Source organism: Sus scrofa, chromosome 12 (assembly GCF_054392235.1).
Source record: "Sus scrofa isolate SSC_HxYL_T2T_F1_AM1 chromosome 12, Sscrofa_HxYL_maternal_Yorkshire_Landrace_v2.0, whole genome shotgun sequence".
Taxonomy (NCBI): Eukaryota; Metazoa; Chordata; class Mammalia; order Artiodactyla; family Suidae; genus Sus; species Sus scrofa.
In genome coordinates, this window is record NC_139394.1 from 26240425 (window position 1) to 26258632 (window position 18208).

An 18208-nucleotide genomic window follows, 5' to 3' on the forward strand; every position below is an offset into this window, starting at 1 on the left:
AGAAGAGGAAATGGAACCAGTAAATAAACACATGAAAGGCTGAAGTATATGCTAACTAGAAATACAATCAAAAGCACATGGGAGGTGCACTTTTCATTTTTATTAAACTTGCAAGATCTCATTAAGTGGTAATACTCAGTTCTGGGAACATCTTAAAATTGGCATCCTCACACAATGATGGTGACACTTTAAATGTGGGCACGTGTTTGGTGAAAGAAAGAAAGCAACGTATAAGAGGTAGAAATAAAAACAGGAGAGCTATAGATGCATGCAGACATTCACTGCAGAATTACCTGACATAAAAGACCCTCCATAATCCCTAAGAGGGGAGGGCACACTGTCACAGGCCTTCCTGCAATGTCACAGCTATTACAGTTTCAACTGGGAAGACTACAGAGAAACACAGGAAATGGTGAGAATGTGTTTAAAAACATGAAGCTTCATGTAAACAATGAGTGCGTTTATACCAAATGAACACATATAATAAAACATATGCATGTGGAGAAAAACTGGAAGGCAACGTGCAAAAAGATAAAAATAAAAATAGCTCTCTGGCAGCAGTGAAATTAAGAATGTCTTCTATTTTTTTGAACATTTACTTAGTGTTTTTATAAGACTGGGTTAATCATTTTTGAAAACGTGGAGGGGGTGGGTGCGGGCGAGCATCATATTCTCCCAGTCCCCTCCTATGTACACGTGCTTGTCCTAAATTGTCAGCTCAGGGTGGAAAGGACCACGTCTGTTTATTCAGTGTGCACTTAGCGCTCAGCCCAATGCCAAGCCCTTATCAGAGGCTCAATAAATATTAGTTGAATGAATAAATGAAAATGCCCGCAGGCTAGAAAATCTCAACCCATGATCCCTGGGTACACTGCATCCTCAGGCACAAGGAGGAATTTGGTTTTGCTGGAACAACCACCACAACAAAAATGAAGGTCCATCCCTAATGGCAACTCCCTGGTTTTCCTGATAAGTAAATTTGGGCATGGAGAACCCAGGGAGAGAGAGTCTTTTAAAGCAAACCCAATTACCACTCAGGAACATATGTTGCCCTGAGGCCTCTGCTGCCATAACAACATTGCGTAACTATAACTACAGCCCTGGAGGGCTTTGGCCCTGTCAAATAAGGAAAAGGATGTCTTCATTGTACGGAGAGCTTTGTACTCAGATTGGCTTCCCTGGGGAGCTTGGATCAGGGAAGGGAGCTAGATAAGAGGAAGAAAGGGAGAGGTGGAGGGCAGGAGTGGGAGAAGAACTGCTCCTGAATCAGGTTCAGAGTGATTTTTTTTTTATTTTAGGCATTTTCAAAATGCAATTATTTGACTGTTTAGTTTGGGTGGTTATTTATAACCCCAGCTGCAGAGGCGGGGAGCTGTGCCTGAGCCTGCTGGGATCTGTCCAATACGTTCCCCCAGAGTGGGGCTGGGGGCGGGGGGAAGGGGGGGATCAGGTGATCCAAGAACCAAATTAACAAGTGGCCAAGAAGGTTAGAGAAGTCCCAGGCCATCTCCAGTAAAAAAGGCGGGACCACTAGGTGACCTCGCTGACTCTATTTTTAAGGCAGCTTGTAAGTGAAAAGATCTTAATATGAATTATGGTCACATTAGCAACCTCTGGGAATCTCCCACAGGGATAGAGACTGGGCCAATACTTGTACTCAGAAGTTATACGATTGGCCCGGCTACTTAGCATGGCTTTGAAAGGTCAAGGCATGTTTCCCTACCTTCCGGGACAGTTATCTACACACCGAGGGAACTGCTGTCCCCAAGCCCTCCTGGTCAAAAAAAGACTTAGGGGAGAGGAGGTGGCCGGTTCTGTGCAAGTCTTTCCTAACTGAGCCAACGCCTGGCAGTGGCCACATCGCTTACTGAACCCTTTTAGATGCCAGCAAGGAAGAAGCTGGAGGCCGTGAGGCCAGCCAGGCAAAGCTCCCAACCTCCAGGAACTCCCAGGCCTTTGAAGCAAACAATGAACAACCACACTTTGTATTTGAAATATGGTACCTATCATTTTCCTGGCTAGGGCAGCATTTGAAAGGAAATTGAGGGTCTGTTAGGGAGCTTCAAATGTAACTGAGGAGATGAGATACAGATACGAGAAGGAAAATTCACAAGAACGTACATAAAAGATTACCCCGCTACCTCTACCCTGTTGGGTTCCTCCTCCACTCTGGGTAAGTTATCATTATGGCACCATTATTATTATGATTTTTTCCTTTTTGCCATTTCTTGGGCCGCTCCTGTGGCATATGGAGGGTCCCAGGCTAGGGGTCGAATCAGAGCTCTAGCCACCGGCCTACGCCAGAGCCGCAGCAACTCGGGATCTGAGCCCCGTGTGCAACCCACGCCACAGCTCAAGGCAGCGCTGGATCGTCAACCCACTGAGCGAGGCCAGGGATCGAACCCGCAACCTCATGGTTCCTCGTCGGATTCGTTAACCACTGCGCCACGACAGGAACTCCATTATGGCACCATTCTAACTGCCACTCTGATCAGTCCTCCTCACAGCTTCCAAATAGAGATCTCTAAAGTACAAGTTGGCATTCCCGTCGTGGCGCAGTGGTTAACGAATCTGACGAGGAACCATGAGGTTGCGGGTTCGATCCCTGCCCTTGCTCAGTGGGTTAACCATCTGGCGTTGCCGTGAGCTGTGGTGTAGGCCAGCAGTTGTAGCTCTGATGCGACCCCTAGCCTAGGAACCTCCAATATGCCATGCGTGTGGCCCTAGGAAAGACAAAAAAATAAAAATGAAAAACAAAGTGCAAGTCAAGTCGTTAGACTTCTTTGCTTAAAGTCCTTCAGAGAGTCCCCTCACCTCCAGCTCAGGCTTCTCAGCAGAACATTCAAGACTCTGCAGGACCTGGTTCCCCAAATTATTCCTGCCTCTTCTTTTGTCAATCACTGCAACCCCTGCATGCCCTTAGTCACCCCCACACAGTCCTGCTCCACAGGTCTGCGCTTTTGCACAGGCTGTTCCCTTGGCCTGGAAAGCCCCTGTTCTCCAGGTCCATTGGCAAACTTAATCGTCCTGTGAAGTTCCACTCTTACTTCATCTCTGTATGAATCCTTTTCCAAACCCTCAGTGTCCTTCTCTGTACCACTTCTGAACTTTGCTTATCTTTCTGCTGTTCCATTAATACTCTGTCGTGCTCTGGAACGACAAGCTTCCTGGCCTGGGGAAACACAATGTTGGGTTTTTTTTGTTTGTTTGTTTGGTTGGTTTTTGTCTTTTTGCCATTTCTTGGGCCGCTCCAGCGGCATATGGAGGTTCCCAGGCTAGGGGTCCAATCGGAGCTGTAGCCACCGGCCTACGCCAGAGCCACCAGCAACTCAGGATCCGAGCTGCATCTGCCACCTACATCACAGCTCACGGCAACGCTGGATCCTTAACCCACTGAGCGAGGCCAGGGATCGAACCTGCAACCTCATGGTTCCTAGTCAGATTCGCTAACCACTGAGCTACGACTGAAACTCCCGAAACACAGTGTTTTAATGCTTTAACTCAATATATAATATATAATACATAATGCCTCGGTAGCATTCGGAGCCTCCTGCACTGAAGCGAGTCTCAATAGACAAAAACAAACAACCACTAAGACTATGGAAAGTTATTTTTCACAATCATTAGGATAGTCCAGCCATGACTAGGGTGACTGAAATTATAATGATCAGTAATAATGGCTATTTATTGAGCGCTTATTCTGTCAGGGACTGTGCTAAGCGCTTTACAACAATCATTTCCTTTAATCCTTATAACAGCCCTGTGACATGGCTATTGGTATCTTGACCTCACAGCTGAGAAATCTGAGGCACCAATACCTTTTAAAACTTGTCCAAGAGCAAAGCAGACAAAGTAGCAGGACTGAAATTCAAATCCAGATCTGACATCAGAGCCCAGTACTGGACACGAGAACAGCTGATGAATAAAATAAATAGGAGTTATGTTCCTATTACTTGTTTCGGGAGGAGTGAAACAGAACACCTACCAAACTGTAAAGTATATATAAATCAGTAAGTAAAAACTAACATATCACTGTGCCCTACTACCTTAGAAAGAATACATCAGGAGAGACCTTCTGAAGAAAGCAAATTTTAAAGATGGTCGGGAGATGCATCAAGGCAGGAAGAAAAGCCTGTGTGAGAGCGCAAAGACAGGGAGAATAGTAGGACCACTTTTGCAAAGTCTGGCGGATGAGGATTGTCAGGGGCCCGGTCAAAGGCTTTAAACCAGCAGTTCGTGCATCACGAGCTAATTTCTGCTGGAGGGTATGCTCTTCAAGGACAAGGCATGTCTCAATGAAACTGTAAACTCTTTCGGTGTTAGCTGCAGTGTTTGAAAATGCAGTGCGAGGGATTAATGTGGAACATTTGTAATGTTGGTATTTGTATGATGAATGGCTAAGTCAGGATAAGATTTTATTCTCATATGCTAATTCCCAGGGAGGGATACTTCACCATCTTTGAGGGCTAGACATTCTGACAGTGTGAAACAGTAAACATATTTTGATTGAGGAACAAGAATTTACTATGGGTAGAGCACAGTCTGGCTGCCATTAAGGATGGTATAAAAGAAGAGAGATACGCTTTTTTTGTTGTTGTTTCGTTTTACTTTATTTTTAGGGCCGCACGCACAGCATATGGAAGTTTGAACATGGAAGTTCCACATCTGGGACCTACACCACAACTCATGGCCATGCCAGATACTTAACCCACTGAGGCCAGGGATGGAACCCACATCCTCATGGATACCAGTCGGGTTTGTTACCACTGGGCCACAACGGGAACTCCCGAGATATGGTCTTAACATAAGTGCTCTTTACCAGTAGTTGGGGAGCCAGAATACCCAAGAGTAACCTTGGGAACACCCGAGTAGGTGCAAAATAACAGTAATAGTGTGAAATTAAATGCTTAAGTGCTAAGGAGATACAAAAGAAAAAGAAACACGACCCTTTTCCAAATAAGTTCTTTTGTGCAGTTCAACCTAAGTAGGCCATTTAAAGGTGTTTATGGTAAACATTAAAACCTAAATACTAACAGCTGCCTGTGTTATTACCAGCCCAGGATACACCCAAGGAGAGTGCTAAATAAGGGTCTGGAACTCTAATCCTTCTGAGTCCTCTGCTTAGCACAACAATCAGATGTTTACCTTCTGCTGCTTTGTTCTTTAGTTCAGCTCCAGGGGGAAATCTCCATCTTAGCTAGCCTCAGGTGAAACGGGCTCCAGGATCCTAACTTAATGACTCTTGGATTTTTTTTTTTCCTCCCAGTCTCTGGGCAAAGCTTTACTCCACACAAGGCTTTTCTCCCAGCGAGGTTAAATCCTCAACGCTTGCTGTTCACTTCTCAGCCTTTTCTTACTGCTCTTCTGCCAACCTTACATCTTCCACCAACTTCTCCTTTCTAGGCATCTAACATCAATGCCTTTCTGAGCTCCAGCTTTACTAAAAATATTCCTTCCTCTTCCTCCAACTCCTGACTCAAGCGTCTGGATTTCGAGAGGTCACTTGGGCTAATGGGGTTCAATGCTTTTCCAACTCTGGTACCGCGCGCGCGCACGCGCACGCGCGCACACACACACACACACACACACACACACACACACACACACACTCATCCCGAGGGCCACCCAAGGCTCTCAAACCCATACAGGATGAGGGGACGAAGTGGGTGTGCTCACCACAGAGCTAAACTGGTAATTCTTTGGAGCAACAGTTTCTGGAGAATGGTTGTGTCTCCTTTCGCGAGTGAACGGATCAACATACTTGCGGTTCGCTAAAGGCAAGGACAATGTCTCCTCTACCAGACAAGAAACTTCATGAAGGACGCTACCTTCTTTCTGTCCTTTCACAAGCCCCCATTCCCAGCACTGTGAGACACCGAATGGCTCTTAAAATAGTTTCTTGTGCAAAATAGCCCTTCCCAATTTTGAGTTTATGTGATAAAGGGAAACGTCCTTTAGCCAATTCGGCGACTAAGGGGTTAAACCTCAGCAACCTGATGGATTCTGGGGCTTTCTTTCCTCGACTTCAGAAATTAAAACCAAAGGGAAGGGAAATTTTGCCCATTGTAAAGATGAGAACTGTTAACTTCAACTGTCAGGCTTCTGCCCCAAACAGGAATGGCTACCCACGCCTACAGAGGATGCCATTCCCCTAACTAAAAATGGCGGGCCCCAGTTTCCACTGTCGTTGCCACTTTCTGCCCAATTCCAAAATGGCTCCCGCTAGCCTCACCGGAGGGGGAAACCTCCCAGAATCCTCTCTGGCCCTAACGTCAGGTGACGCAAGCCTCAGCCGGAAGTGGAGGAAAAAGCGCCTCAGCCCGCGGCGCCTGCGCAGAAAGGTCTAGACGCTGTGAAGCAGGAGGCACTTGGGATCGTCCGCAGGATTGGGACTGCTACAGAGGCCGCCACGGAGCCCGCCGGAGCCACCGTTCCCACTGCTGCTGCCGCCGCTGCCCGAATCGGAACCGTCGGGCCGCAGCCGCCGGCAATGCCGCGAAGGAAGGTGAGAGGAACGGGACAGGAGGGATGGCGGGTTTCTAAAGGGCAGTCGATTGAGAAGAGTGACGCAGTTGGCCACGCCTCACAGTGGTTGGGTTCCAACTTCCCGCTTCCCTGAACCTAGCTCAGCAACCCTCGCTTCTGTCCATACCCAACAGAAAAATGTGGGCCCGACTGTGGCCTCGGCCTATGCTTGCACCTATTCCCGCCCTCTGCTTGCCTGGCTCGGAGGCGTTCTTCTCGGCAATTGGTCGCTGAAACGTCTAGAAGCATGTTGATTGGCTGGCGACACCGCCCATTTGGGCCCAACGGTCACCTCCCCGCGTGTGGGGGCGGTGTCTAGGCCCGGCTCTACCGCTCTCCGACTGGATGTAGAGAACGATCCCTCTTCTCTTGATTGGCGGGGGTTGGCAGTCTGTCCTGTGGGGGCGCGGTTTAGCGGGACCGCGATTGGGTGGCACGAGTCCCCTCCCATCCGTATGGTGATGCTCATAGGAGGAGAGGCGGGGTTTGGGGAGTATCCTTCCTTTCCCCGCGGAGGACACAACAAAGCAGAGGACTGGGTGGTAGAGAAGCAGCGCCCACTCCCGAGGGATCCCTTCCAGGCCTGTTGCACCTAAGCTGCGGTTTTCCCTTATGTGCTTAGTTGGACAGCGCCTAGAAAATGAAGTTCGTAAATCGGAAACTTCCTAGAATTAAATGGGACTTGACGATGTCATCTAGGGACACCCCCATCCCTTTTCTCAGCTAAGCAGAGGCTTAAGGGAGTGCCCCAAGCCACTCAATTAGGCAATGACAGAGCCTGGACTACAGGACAAATCTAATTCAGTTCAACAAACGTTTATTGACTCTTCGCTATGTGCTGGTTGCCGAGGACTCGAAAATTAATTAGACATGATCACTGGCTTAAGGAATCAGAGTCTGAGGGGAAAACAGACATTTAAATAACTGTAGAAGGGTTTAGTAAATTCTCTACTTGGCAGTCATAAAGATTAATGGGAGGGAAGTGGGAGCAATTTAATCTGCTCTGGAGTAAGATGGGAAGTAGTTGGTGAAAGCAGTAGAGGAGAGCTGAGCTCCAGGGTCATGCCAGGAAGGGATGGGCAGAGATGATTAGGGATTCAAATAGCTGGGTAATTGGATTGGATGACCTTTAAGACTCCCCTTTCACCTTAATTTTTGGTGATTCTCTGTGGATCCTCCACTCATTTTCTGGCAGATTATCCTTGAAATATTTGGAACGCTGGGTGGTGGTCTTGCTCATTTCTGCAGAAATCTTTCTCTTCACAGAGGCTTTCAAATATTTACATTTTTTAATGTCTCCAAAATGACCTACATTGATAGGTGGTATTTATGTTAAGGCTCACCAAATAGTACTGGTGTCTTGGAATAGGCCCACAGTCTCCTTTTTGCAATCCCCAAGTACAAAGAGTTCTTGAAAATGTGTGTTTTTTAGTAACTTATTTCTTGGCAGAACCTGTTCTAAACTGTCCTGAGGCTATTTACAGTTTTTGTGTCTCATTTAGTGTGATTGTACATATATTTTGCTGCAGAAAGGGTGTTATTTGCAGGATGTATGCAGACTATTCCTTTCTAAAAAATTATGAATTCTAAACACATCTGATCCTAAGGGGGCTTTTTGTTTGTTTTTGCTTCTTGTATGTTTTTTTTAAGCAAATGCATCTCTCTTTATGGTTTAAAATTTTTTTTGCTTTTTTTTTTTAGGGGTGCATCTGTGGCATACGGAGGTTCCCAGGCTAGGGATCAAATCAGAGCTACACCTGCTGGCCTACGCCACAGCCACAGCAACGCAGGTTCTGAGCCACATCTGAGAGCTACACCACAACTCACAGCAATGCCAGATCCTTATCCTGCAACCTCATGGTTCCTAGACGGATTTGTTTCCTCTGCACCACAGTGGGAACTCCTCTTTATGGTTTAATAAAGGGTATGGTGTTAGCATAGGAGGGTACCCCAACCCTTCTGGCTTTGCTCTAGGATTCCCTGGGAAGGAAAGAAAGTTGGAATTTAATACAGAAAGCTGATGATCAATAGGTGATAATAAGTTGAGGGAGAAAATGTAACATACTTTGAGCACTTAAATTGTGCCAATTTGGTTACTGCTGTATGAGCATGCTGCAAAATGGGAGAAAAACTTCTGTTTTTTCAAACAAGTGTTTAATGCTTAATTGATAAAAGTTATCTTTATGGCTAATTGTGTCTCTGGAGGCTGATAATTGACAAATAATTATTAACTGTAAAGGTAATTTTAAAAAACTTTCTGTTTTTGCATACCCATGTGTCTTCATTTGCAGACCACTCCCTCCCCCCTTTTAAAAAGCACTTTTGGGGTACATGTGGAGAAACTTCAAAGGGAGATGACATAAGTAAGAAGAATTACTATTTTTCTCCCTAAGTTCGAGATCAGAGTTATAGACCATGATATTTTGAATCAGTGTGTGTTTTTTTTTTTTTTTTTTTTTTTGTCTTTTTGTCTTTTTGTTGTTGTTGTTGCTTATTTCTTGGGCCGCTCCCGCGGCATATGGAGGTTCCCAGGCTAGGGGTTGAATCGGAGCTGTAGCCACCGGCCTACGCCAGAGCCACAGCAACGCGGGATCCAAGCCGCGTCTGCAACCTACACCACAGCTCACGGCAACGCCGGATCGTTAACCCAATGAGCAAGGGCAGGGACCGAACCCGCAACCTCATGGTTCCTAGTCGGATTCGTTAACCACTGTGCCACAACGGGAACTCCAGTGTGTGGTTTTTAATTAATTTTATTTTTTTATTTTTGGGTTTTTTTTTTTTTTTTTTTGCTTTTAAGGGCCAAACCTGCAGCATATGGAGGTTCCCAGGCTAGGGGTCTAATCAGAGCTACAGCTGCCGGCCTGCACCACAGCCACAGCAATGCAGGATCCGAGCCACGTCTGCAACCTACACCACAGCACATGGCAACACCGGATCTTTAACGCACTGAGCGAGGCCAGGGATCAAACCTACAACCTCATGGTTCCTAGTTGGATTCGTTTCCGCTGAGCCACGGTGGGAATTCCAGTGTGTGGTTTTTTAAAATGTAATAGCTGTTTATGTAGACTTTGAGCAAAAGCTACTCCAGAATTAAGTGAGGCTGTCACTAACATTTTTCTCTTTACCCTGGACTTTGTATAAGTGCATGGTTATGTCAGCCAGACTATTTTGAGTTCTGTATTTTCCAGTTTCCAAATCAATTTGTTTCAGAACTAATGATGATACAGTAAGAATTAATTCTCTTTATTTATTTAATAAAGATGCACTATTTGTAGGTTGTTCCATTTAAATGCTCTAAATGAAGGGAAATTGGCTGTGGAGTCCTTTCTTAGATTTGAGCTTGGTGTTTTCAGCATCACAGTTTGTTTTATTTCCAGTGTTATTTCACACCCACGGAGTTAATGTTTCTGTGCTAATGTCTGGATCTATGGTGTTACAGAGGAATGCAGGCAGTAGTTCAGATGGAACCGAAGATTCCGATTTTTCTACAGATCTCGAGCACACAGACAGTTCAGAGAGTGATGGCACTTCCCGGCGATCTGCCCGAGTCACCCGCTCCTCAGCCCGGCTAAGCCAGAGTTCCCAAGGTAAAAGGCCGCTTCCTTCCTGATCACACCTCACAGCTCACTGGTCATCACGTTACTGTGCTAGTTCATGCGGAAACTGATCCCTTGACGTGATGCTGATGACAGAATCTGGTACAGTGCAGAGCAAATGACTGCTAAAGTGTCAGGTCCTTAAGGATGGTTCTGTTGGGGGTCCTGTCCAATTGTAGACCCGGAAGAACTATCTCTGGTATGGTACATTTGTGACACCTGTATGTCTTGAGTCATTTAATTTTTTATGGATTACAGTTTCCCTATAAAATGAGAATGGTATCTTTTCACTTTTTGTTAGAATGGCCTAGGAACTTGATAAAGTGGTGTCTCGAATGTGCTATTGGAGGAGGCCTAAGACCTTTAAAACCATGTTTAATTTTGTACTATAGTCAGGTGCACAATTAATACAGATGACCCAACTATCAACTATAATAGTACCCAGAATTTTGCTATGGTAGTAAAGAATAGAGAATCTCGGTGTTGGAAGGTTCTCTAGTACAGTTAGCCATCTGGTCTTAGATTTGGAGGGTACCCACTGTCTTGGCTCTGTTCTGAGATTCGCTGGCAAAGAAAGAAAGTTGTGAGTAATACAGAAAGCTGATGGTCAATAGGTGATGATAAATTAAGCGGGAGAAGTATACTCCGAGCACTTAAAAGTGCTGATTTTTTTTTTGCTGCTATATGAGTGTGTTGCAGACTGAGGGAGAAACATCTGTTTTTTCAAGCAAGAAAGTGGGAACATTCTCTCTGTGGTTATTCCTAACTTTATCTTTGAATTTAATATTTCAGCTGAAGTATAGATAATTGTCTCTTGATTTCTCAACTTCTATGTTTGTATTTTGGGGCATAATGGGAATATTGATAAACGGTTGCTATAATTAAGGTATTATGCAACATAGTGGGATACTGTGATAGAAAAATCAGAGTTCCTGCCCTCAAAGAGCTCACAGTGTAATGTGGGATGTCAACTCTTATGGCAACGCATTGTGCTAAGGGCTGCGAGAGAGGTTTGCATAGAGTGCTGTGGAAGCCTAGAGATGGAAATCTTTAAGGATCTAGGAGGAATTTACAAGTTGAAAGACAAGAAAGTGTTATTATAGGCAGAAGGTACAGAACATGCAAAGGAATGGGCATAAATGCTCTTAGTATAAATGGCCATGCCAAAGTTCCTGTTGTGGCTTAGTGGAATGAACCTGACTAGTATCCATGAAGACAAGGGTTTGATCCCTGGCCCCGCTCAGTGGGTTAAGGATCTGGCATTGCTGTGACCTGCGGTGTAGGTCGCAGACATGGCTTGGATCTGGCGTTGCTGTGGCTGTGGTGTAGGCTGCCAGCTGCAGCTTGGATTTGACCCCTGGATGTGAACTTCCAAATGCCACCGGGTGTGGCCCTTAAAAAAAAAAAAAGCCATGCCCCGGTCACCTGAAAGTTATAAATATTCAGAACAGATAGGAATTACATGAGCTCTGAGTCTTTTTCTAATGACTGTACTTCATGAACACTGAGTGCCACAACAGGAGGGCACTGTTCTCTATGTGGTCTCTGTAAGGGGGCCCCCTCTAAAGCAAAAAGTAGACTGCATTGTAAATGGAGCCCCCTGGAGGCATGCAAACTGAAAACCTAGCTGTGTGCTAGCTCTTACATGGGAATTTGAGAATTTCAGGGGTTTTTTTGTTTTTGTTTTTTGTCTTTTTAGGGTCACACCCATGGCATATGGAGGTTCCCAGGATAGGGGTCTAATCAGAGCTATAGCCTCTGGCCTACACCACAGCCACAGCAGCCACAGCAACGCCAGATCCGAGCCACATCTACAACCTACACTACAGCTCATGGCAACGCCGGATCCTTAACCCACTGACGGAGGCCAGGGATCAAACCCGCAACCTCATGGTCCCTAGTCAGATTCGTTTCTGCTGTGCCATGATGGGAACTCTGAGAATTTCAGTTTTCTTAATTAAAGAATTAGGATTTTTTGTTTACATAACATATTAGGATTTTTTTTTTTTTTTTTGGCTTTTTGCTTTTTAAGGCCATACCCGCAGCATATGGAGGTTCCCAGGCTAGGGGTCCAATCGGAGCTAGAGCTGCCGGCCTACGCCACAGCCACAGCAACCTCATGGTTCCTAGTCAGATTTGCTTCTGCTGTACCACAACAGGAACTCTTATTAGGATTTTTTTTGTTTGTTTGTTTGTTTAAATATGCTTTAATTTTAGCTTCAGATTTATTTTATTCCTTTTTTAGGTGTCATCAGACTGGAGATGTAAAAAGGTTGCTGGGTGCTTCAGAATAGATTTCTCCGTCCAAAAGAATTTTAAAATTGTGTTTTTGCCTTGCCCTTTACAAATCTAGATTATATTGCTTCACGGTGTCAAAGGGGGTAATCAGGAAGAAGAAGATTCTTTTTTTGGGGGGGTCTTATTGCCATTTCTTGGGCTGCGAGCCTGCAGCATACGGAGGTTCCCAGGCTAGGGGTTGAATTGGAGCTGTAGCCGCCGGCCTACACCAGGGCCACAGCAGCACAGGATCCGAGCTGTGTCTCCACCTATACCACAGCTCCCGGCAATGCCAGATCCTTAACCCACTGAGCAAGGCCAGGGATCGAACCCGCAACCTCATGGTTCCTAGTCAGATTGATTAACCACTGAGCCACGATGGGAACTCCAAAAAGAGATTCTTAGAGAAAGAACATAGTTACATATTGCTGTCCTTTGGTAGTAGAGTATTTATTTTCAGGTCGATTGGAGTAAGAATAGAGGCAAGAGGATGCAGCTAATATTTATAAAGCCCCAAATTTAGGGATCTTGGGATTGTGTTAAGTGCCTTATGTGAATTATTTCATTCATTTCTCACAACAAATGTATGAGGAATGTGCTACTAGTATTTTCCTTTTTTTTTTTTTTTCTTTCATGGATCAGGAAACACTTGGAGAGATTAACTTGCCCAAGATGCCACAGTTAGTTAGTATGATGGAGTGGAACTGAATCACGTTCAGTCTGGATTCCAGAGCCTAAACTATTAATTCTGTGCTGTGTTGCATCTCTGTACCCGATCTATTTCGTTTACATTTAATTCAGTAAAAAAGATAGTTGAAGGTTTTGTTGCATTTTGTGAGATAGGAAGAGGAGGACCTACATGCTAATAAATCACAGTGATGGGAAATAAAACAGATTTCCTTCTTTTTTCTTTAATTGTTTTATTGTTTTAAAAATCGGGATCAGATTCCAGCCCTGTTCGAAATTTGCAGTCTTTTGGCACTGAGGAGCCTGCTTATTCTACCAGGAGAGTGACCCGTAGTCAGCAGCAACCTACCCCAGTGACTCCGAAGAAATACCCGCTTCGGCAGACTCGGTCATCTGGCTCAGAAACTGAGCAAGTGGTTGAATTTTCAGATAGAGGTGAGTGGGTGTCGTACGATTTGAACCCATTCCAGAGAAGGTCGTGTCAGTTACCTCTTAAGGGAGGCTCAGAGCCACTGCAGATAGGTACCTAATACACAGTTCGGCTATAGGGGAGTGCTGTTTGATTCCTTTCTCACGTCTTACTGAGGACGTTCAGTACTGTATTATTCTTGAGGTCCAGAGTAGCTGAAGCATGTTAGATCAGACCTGCAGTAGGCAAAGGGAAGGCCCCTGGAGACCTCTGACCCACTGATGAAGAAGGCTTAGATTTTCTTCCAGCCATGCTCATCAGTCCATCTCTCTGAATTTCTGAGGAGAAATGACTATCAGTAATGGGGAATGGTAGGCCATTGAGGTTGTAATTCACCAGCGCAAATCAGAGGCCTTACAGCAAAGGCTATAGACTGGTGAGCCTCTAACCTGCCAGTATGGTCAGTTGGTTTCCTTGCACAGTATTTACTTAAAAAAAAAAAAAAAAAAAAAGATTTTTTTCTGGCCTGTATTTGAATACAGAGATTTTCATTAAAAACCTGAGTTACTAGTTTCTTTTAAAAAATGGAAAGCTGTGGGAATATTACATGGCCATTCACCCACAGTAATTGGCTGGAACTAAATAGTAGTTGTTCCCTTGAGAGGGACAGTCAGCTCTCTATTTGGCCTTGTAGGCATTTGGTTAGCAACCCCTGATTTAGAGCTGGTCAAGTTCATTCATCTCAAGTCCATTCAGTGTCATCCAGAAAGAACCATTTTCGTTTGTCCACCATCTTGTGTATCTTCTGGAAAGAGAGTGGAATGGTAGTGTTTTGTTTCGTTTTTAATTTATGCCCATCCAGCCTTTTTTTCTTTTTTTGGCCATCTTGAGGCATATGGCGTTTCCAGGCCAAGGATCAGATGTGAGCCACAGTTGTGACCTATGCTGGGCAGCTGTGGCAATGCTGGATCCTTCAACCCACTGTGCCCGACTGGTCCTCAAACCTGTGGCCTGGTGCTGCAGAGACACCCCCCCCCCCATCCCATTGCTCCGCAGCAGGAACTCCTGTACTCATCCAGTCCCGATTACCCATGATTTGGGGCTTGGGAGAAGCAAAAATAAGTAAACCCCAAATTGAATTTTAGTCAGCATTTAAGGTTGCACAAGAGGAATAATGTTACTAGTTTCTCTTCATTTTCCATTTACCTTTATGGCAGGTAAATGGCTAAAAGTTACTGGTCGAATCGTAGAAAGAAGGTAGCCCATAAACTCTTGTGACTGTAGTCAACCTCTAAATAAATCAGCCGCATTCATGAGCTCTACCCATTGCTCTACTTTAGAAACGAAAAATACAGCTGATCATGATGAATCTCCACCTCGAACGCCAACTGGAAACGCCCCTTCGTCCGAGTCTGATATAGACATCTCCAGCCCCAATGTGTCCCATGATGAGAGCATTGCCAAGGACATGTCCCTGAAGGATTCGGGCAGTGATCTCTCTCATCGCCCCAAGCGCCGACGCTTCCACGAGAGCTACAATTTCAACATGAAGTGTCCTACCCCAGGCTGTAACTCTCTAGGTGAGTTTGCCCCCGCTTCATAACACCCTGTGTTCTATGGTTCCCTCTACCTCTGGAATGAAGATCACCCAGAAATGTTTAGTGCTCTCTTGTGACTTAGCTCCTCAGGCCCTTTAGTGATCACTACTCAGAATAGCAACAAATTGCCTGCTTGGATAAAAGCATTTCTGCTTCTTGACCTGTTAACCGTCATAACATATTGGGCTGCAAGGAAATTAACTGTGATGCACTGTTTGGCTTATTGAGAGCTTTTCCCTTTGAAAAATCCTCAGTTTTTCCAACAACAAAAACAAAACAGAAGACCGGTTCTCTCCAAATATGTCATTGTATGGTGCATAGTTGAGGCTTACTGAAGACTAATAGTGCGTAAGTTAGTGGCGAATAATGGTTATATGGCCTTGGCTGTTAAGGAAATGAGAAAAACAGATTTTTGTGTGTGTGTGTGTGTGTGTGTGTGAAGAGATTGAAGCTAGAGAGTATAGATGAGACTGTGGCCCTTGTGACCTCAGTAGTTCTAGGTCTTGCAGCTCTGTGTGCTTAGTGTGAACTAGATAGATAAGTATATCTTCTCACATAGATGAATAGTTCATTGTTTTCCTCTGACCGACTTCTTCTTTTACTGAGGGATTCATGTAATGGTTTAAATCTTATTTGTGCTCCTTAAGTGAACTTAGGTGCATGTGTTGGGCTAGGCTTTTGTCTGGAGCTGGAAGGTGCTGATTGGGAGATAAGAGGCCTTTCTTTCTATCTACAGATTTAGCTTTGGAATGTGACCACCAGTTTTAGACAAAAGGTAGAACAGAGTAAGTTGCTGCTTTGCAGACCACCGTTATGTATTTCCTAGTATTTTATTTATTTGGATCCTTTTCTGGTCTTAGCAGCAATTTCTCAGGTAATTTCAACCAATCCAAAGGCATAGAGAGGCTCATACTAAGGGAAGTAAGTCAGAAAGAGAAAGACAAATACCAATATGATATCATTTATATCTGGAATCTAATATACGACATAAACGAACCTTTCTGCAGAAAAGAAACAAGCTCACGGACGTGAAGAATAGACTTGTGGTTGCCAACGGGGAGGAGGAGGGAGTGGGATGGACTGGGAGTTTGGGGTTAGTGGATGCAAACTATTGAATTTGGAGTGGATAAGCAGTGAGATCCTGCTGCATAGCACCGGAAACTGTATCTAGTCACTTGTGATGGAACATGATGGAGAATAATGTGAGAATAATGTGTGTGTATGTATATATAATATATATGTATGTAGATATGTCTGGGTCACTTTGCCATACAGCAGAAATTGACAGAACAATGTAAATCAACTATAATAGAAAAAATAAAAACCTAAAAAAAAAAGCATAGATAGAGCAAAAGTTTTCCTGAATGCTGTACCAGTTGTTACTCAGGGTAGTTTCAGGCCTAAATCAATTTCCTTGGGATAAATAATGAAAAACTACGAATAGGGAGTTCCCTTGTGGCTGAGTGGTAACGAATCCAACTAGTATCCATGAGGATGCAGGTTCCATCCCTGGACTGCTTGCTGGGTTAAGGATCTGGTGTTGCCTTAAGCTGTGGTATAGGTTGCAGATCCTGTGTTGCTGTGGCTGTGGTATAGGCTGGCAGGTGCAGCTCCAAATTGACCCCTAGCCTGGGAACTTCCACATGCTGCAAGTGTGGTCCTAAAAAGCAAAAAAAAAAAAAAAAAAAGCCAAACAACAACAATAATGAAAAAACAAAACACTAAGAATAGACAATATCATATAAATGCTAGCACAAGAGAGAACTAATATGCTTTAAGAGGGTAAGAGGATCTCCTTGCCACACAGCAAGAGAAAGAATTTCCCTCAGCTCTGCTAGTCCCTATCCATTCATTCTTAAATTGTTACTTTTATTTTATGTACTGTGTTGAATTAGTTCCTCAGTACTTACTAAATGTTTGCCATGTGCCAAGCACTGTTTTAAATTCTTGGGATAGAGTTGTAAACATCTTCGATTCCCTACCTTCATGGAGCTTATGATCTATCTGCCTGGGGGAATGCAAACAGATAGATATAGAATACATCATGCGGATACATGCCACGAGGGGTGGGGTGCTTACATACACACAAGCACATGTGTGTAGGGAAAGCCACTCAGTTACAGTGATGCTTGAGCAGAAACCTGAAATAAGTTGAGTGTCTGGGGGTTAAGCATTATGCTAGAGGGAATAGCGAGTGCACAGGGTCTGGGGCAGGAGGATGCTTAACCACTTTGAGCAATACTTCAGGGCCAGTCTGCCTGGGCTTGGCAGACCAGAGTGGGGAGGAGGAGGTGAGGTTAGAGTGTAGGGGCCTGATGACGGGTTAGTTATGTCCTGGGCTCGGCACCCTTAATGTGATAGACCAGAGGGCAAATATAAATCTGTTGCTTCTCAGGAAAGTTCACTTTGACTTTTAGTTTCAGTGCACTGGCAAAGTTTGAAAGGTATAAACCTGAGCTTCCAAAGTTATTCTCAAACTCATTCCAGTCTTCTTCTTAAGCAAAACAATGTCATTAATTTTTTTGGTTGTTGTTAGTTGTGGTATGAAAGTATTATGTACTTGTGGAAAATTAAAACCTTGTAGGAGGGCTGCAGTGCTAGGTGAAAATTCTCCCTCCCTCATATCTCCCAAACTATGGCTTAGATATAAAACTACCGTTGGTAGTTTTTTAGGAATGTTTTTAGTAAGCTTCAGTACCTTTGTAAGCACACATGTATGTGTACTTTTTCTTTTCTTTTTTTTTGCTGTGCCCTTGACATGGAGAAGTTTCTGGGCCAGGGATCGAATCAGTGCCATAGCTGTAACCAGAGCCACAGCAGTGACAACACTGGACCCTTAACCCACTGAGTCACAGAGGAACTCTTACACATGTTTCTTTTTTGTTGTTGTGTATAAAAAGGAAAAATACAATGGTTGGTTTGACATCTTAGATATTTTACAGTATTGACACTCAGAAGTCCATTTGTTTAAAGGGCATATTATATTGATAGTTCAGAAATTATTTAAATTGCCCTATTTAAATTATTTAAATGTATTGATTGACATTTATGTTGTTTCTCATTTTTAGACATTTTGAACAATATTGTAGTGGATAGTCTTGTATGTATGTATT

General features: G+C 44.3%; 1 protein-coding gene across 4 annotated transcripts in view; it reads left to right on the top strand.

Annotated features, from left to right (window-relative positions):
* Window positions 1–6333: 6333 nt before the first annotated feature.
* Window positions 6334–18208, top strand: part of KAT7 (lysine acetyltransferase 7) — a 34331-nt gene continuing 22456 nt past the window's right edge. For 2 of the 4 annotated variants that reach the window (XM_005668865.4, XM_005668866.4), the window contains exons 1-4: window positions 7016–7170; window positions 9968–10115; window positions 13347–13523; window positions 14838–15077. In XM_005668865.4, the coding sequence (XP_005668922.1) occupies window positions 7138–7170; window positions 9968–10115; window positions 13347–13523; window positions 14838–15077 (598 nt within the window). In that variant the 5' untranslated portion in view covers window positions 7016–7137. 4 annotated transcript variants of the gene reach the window in all.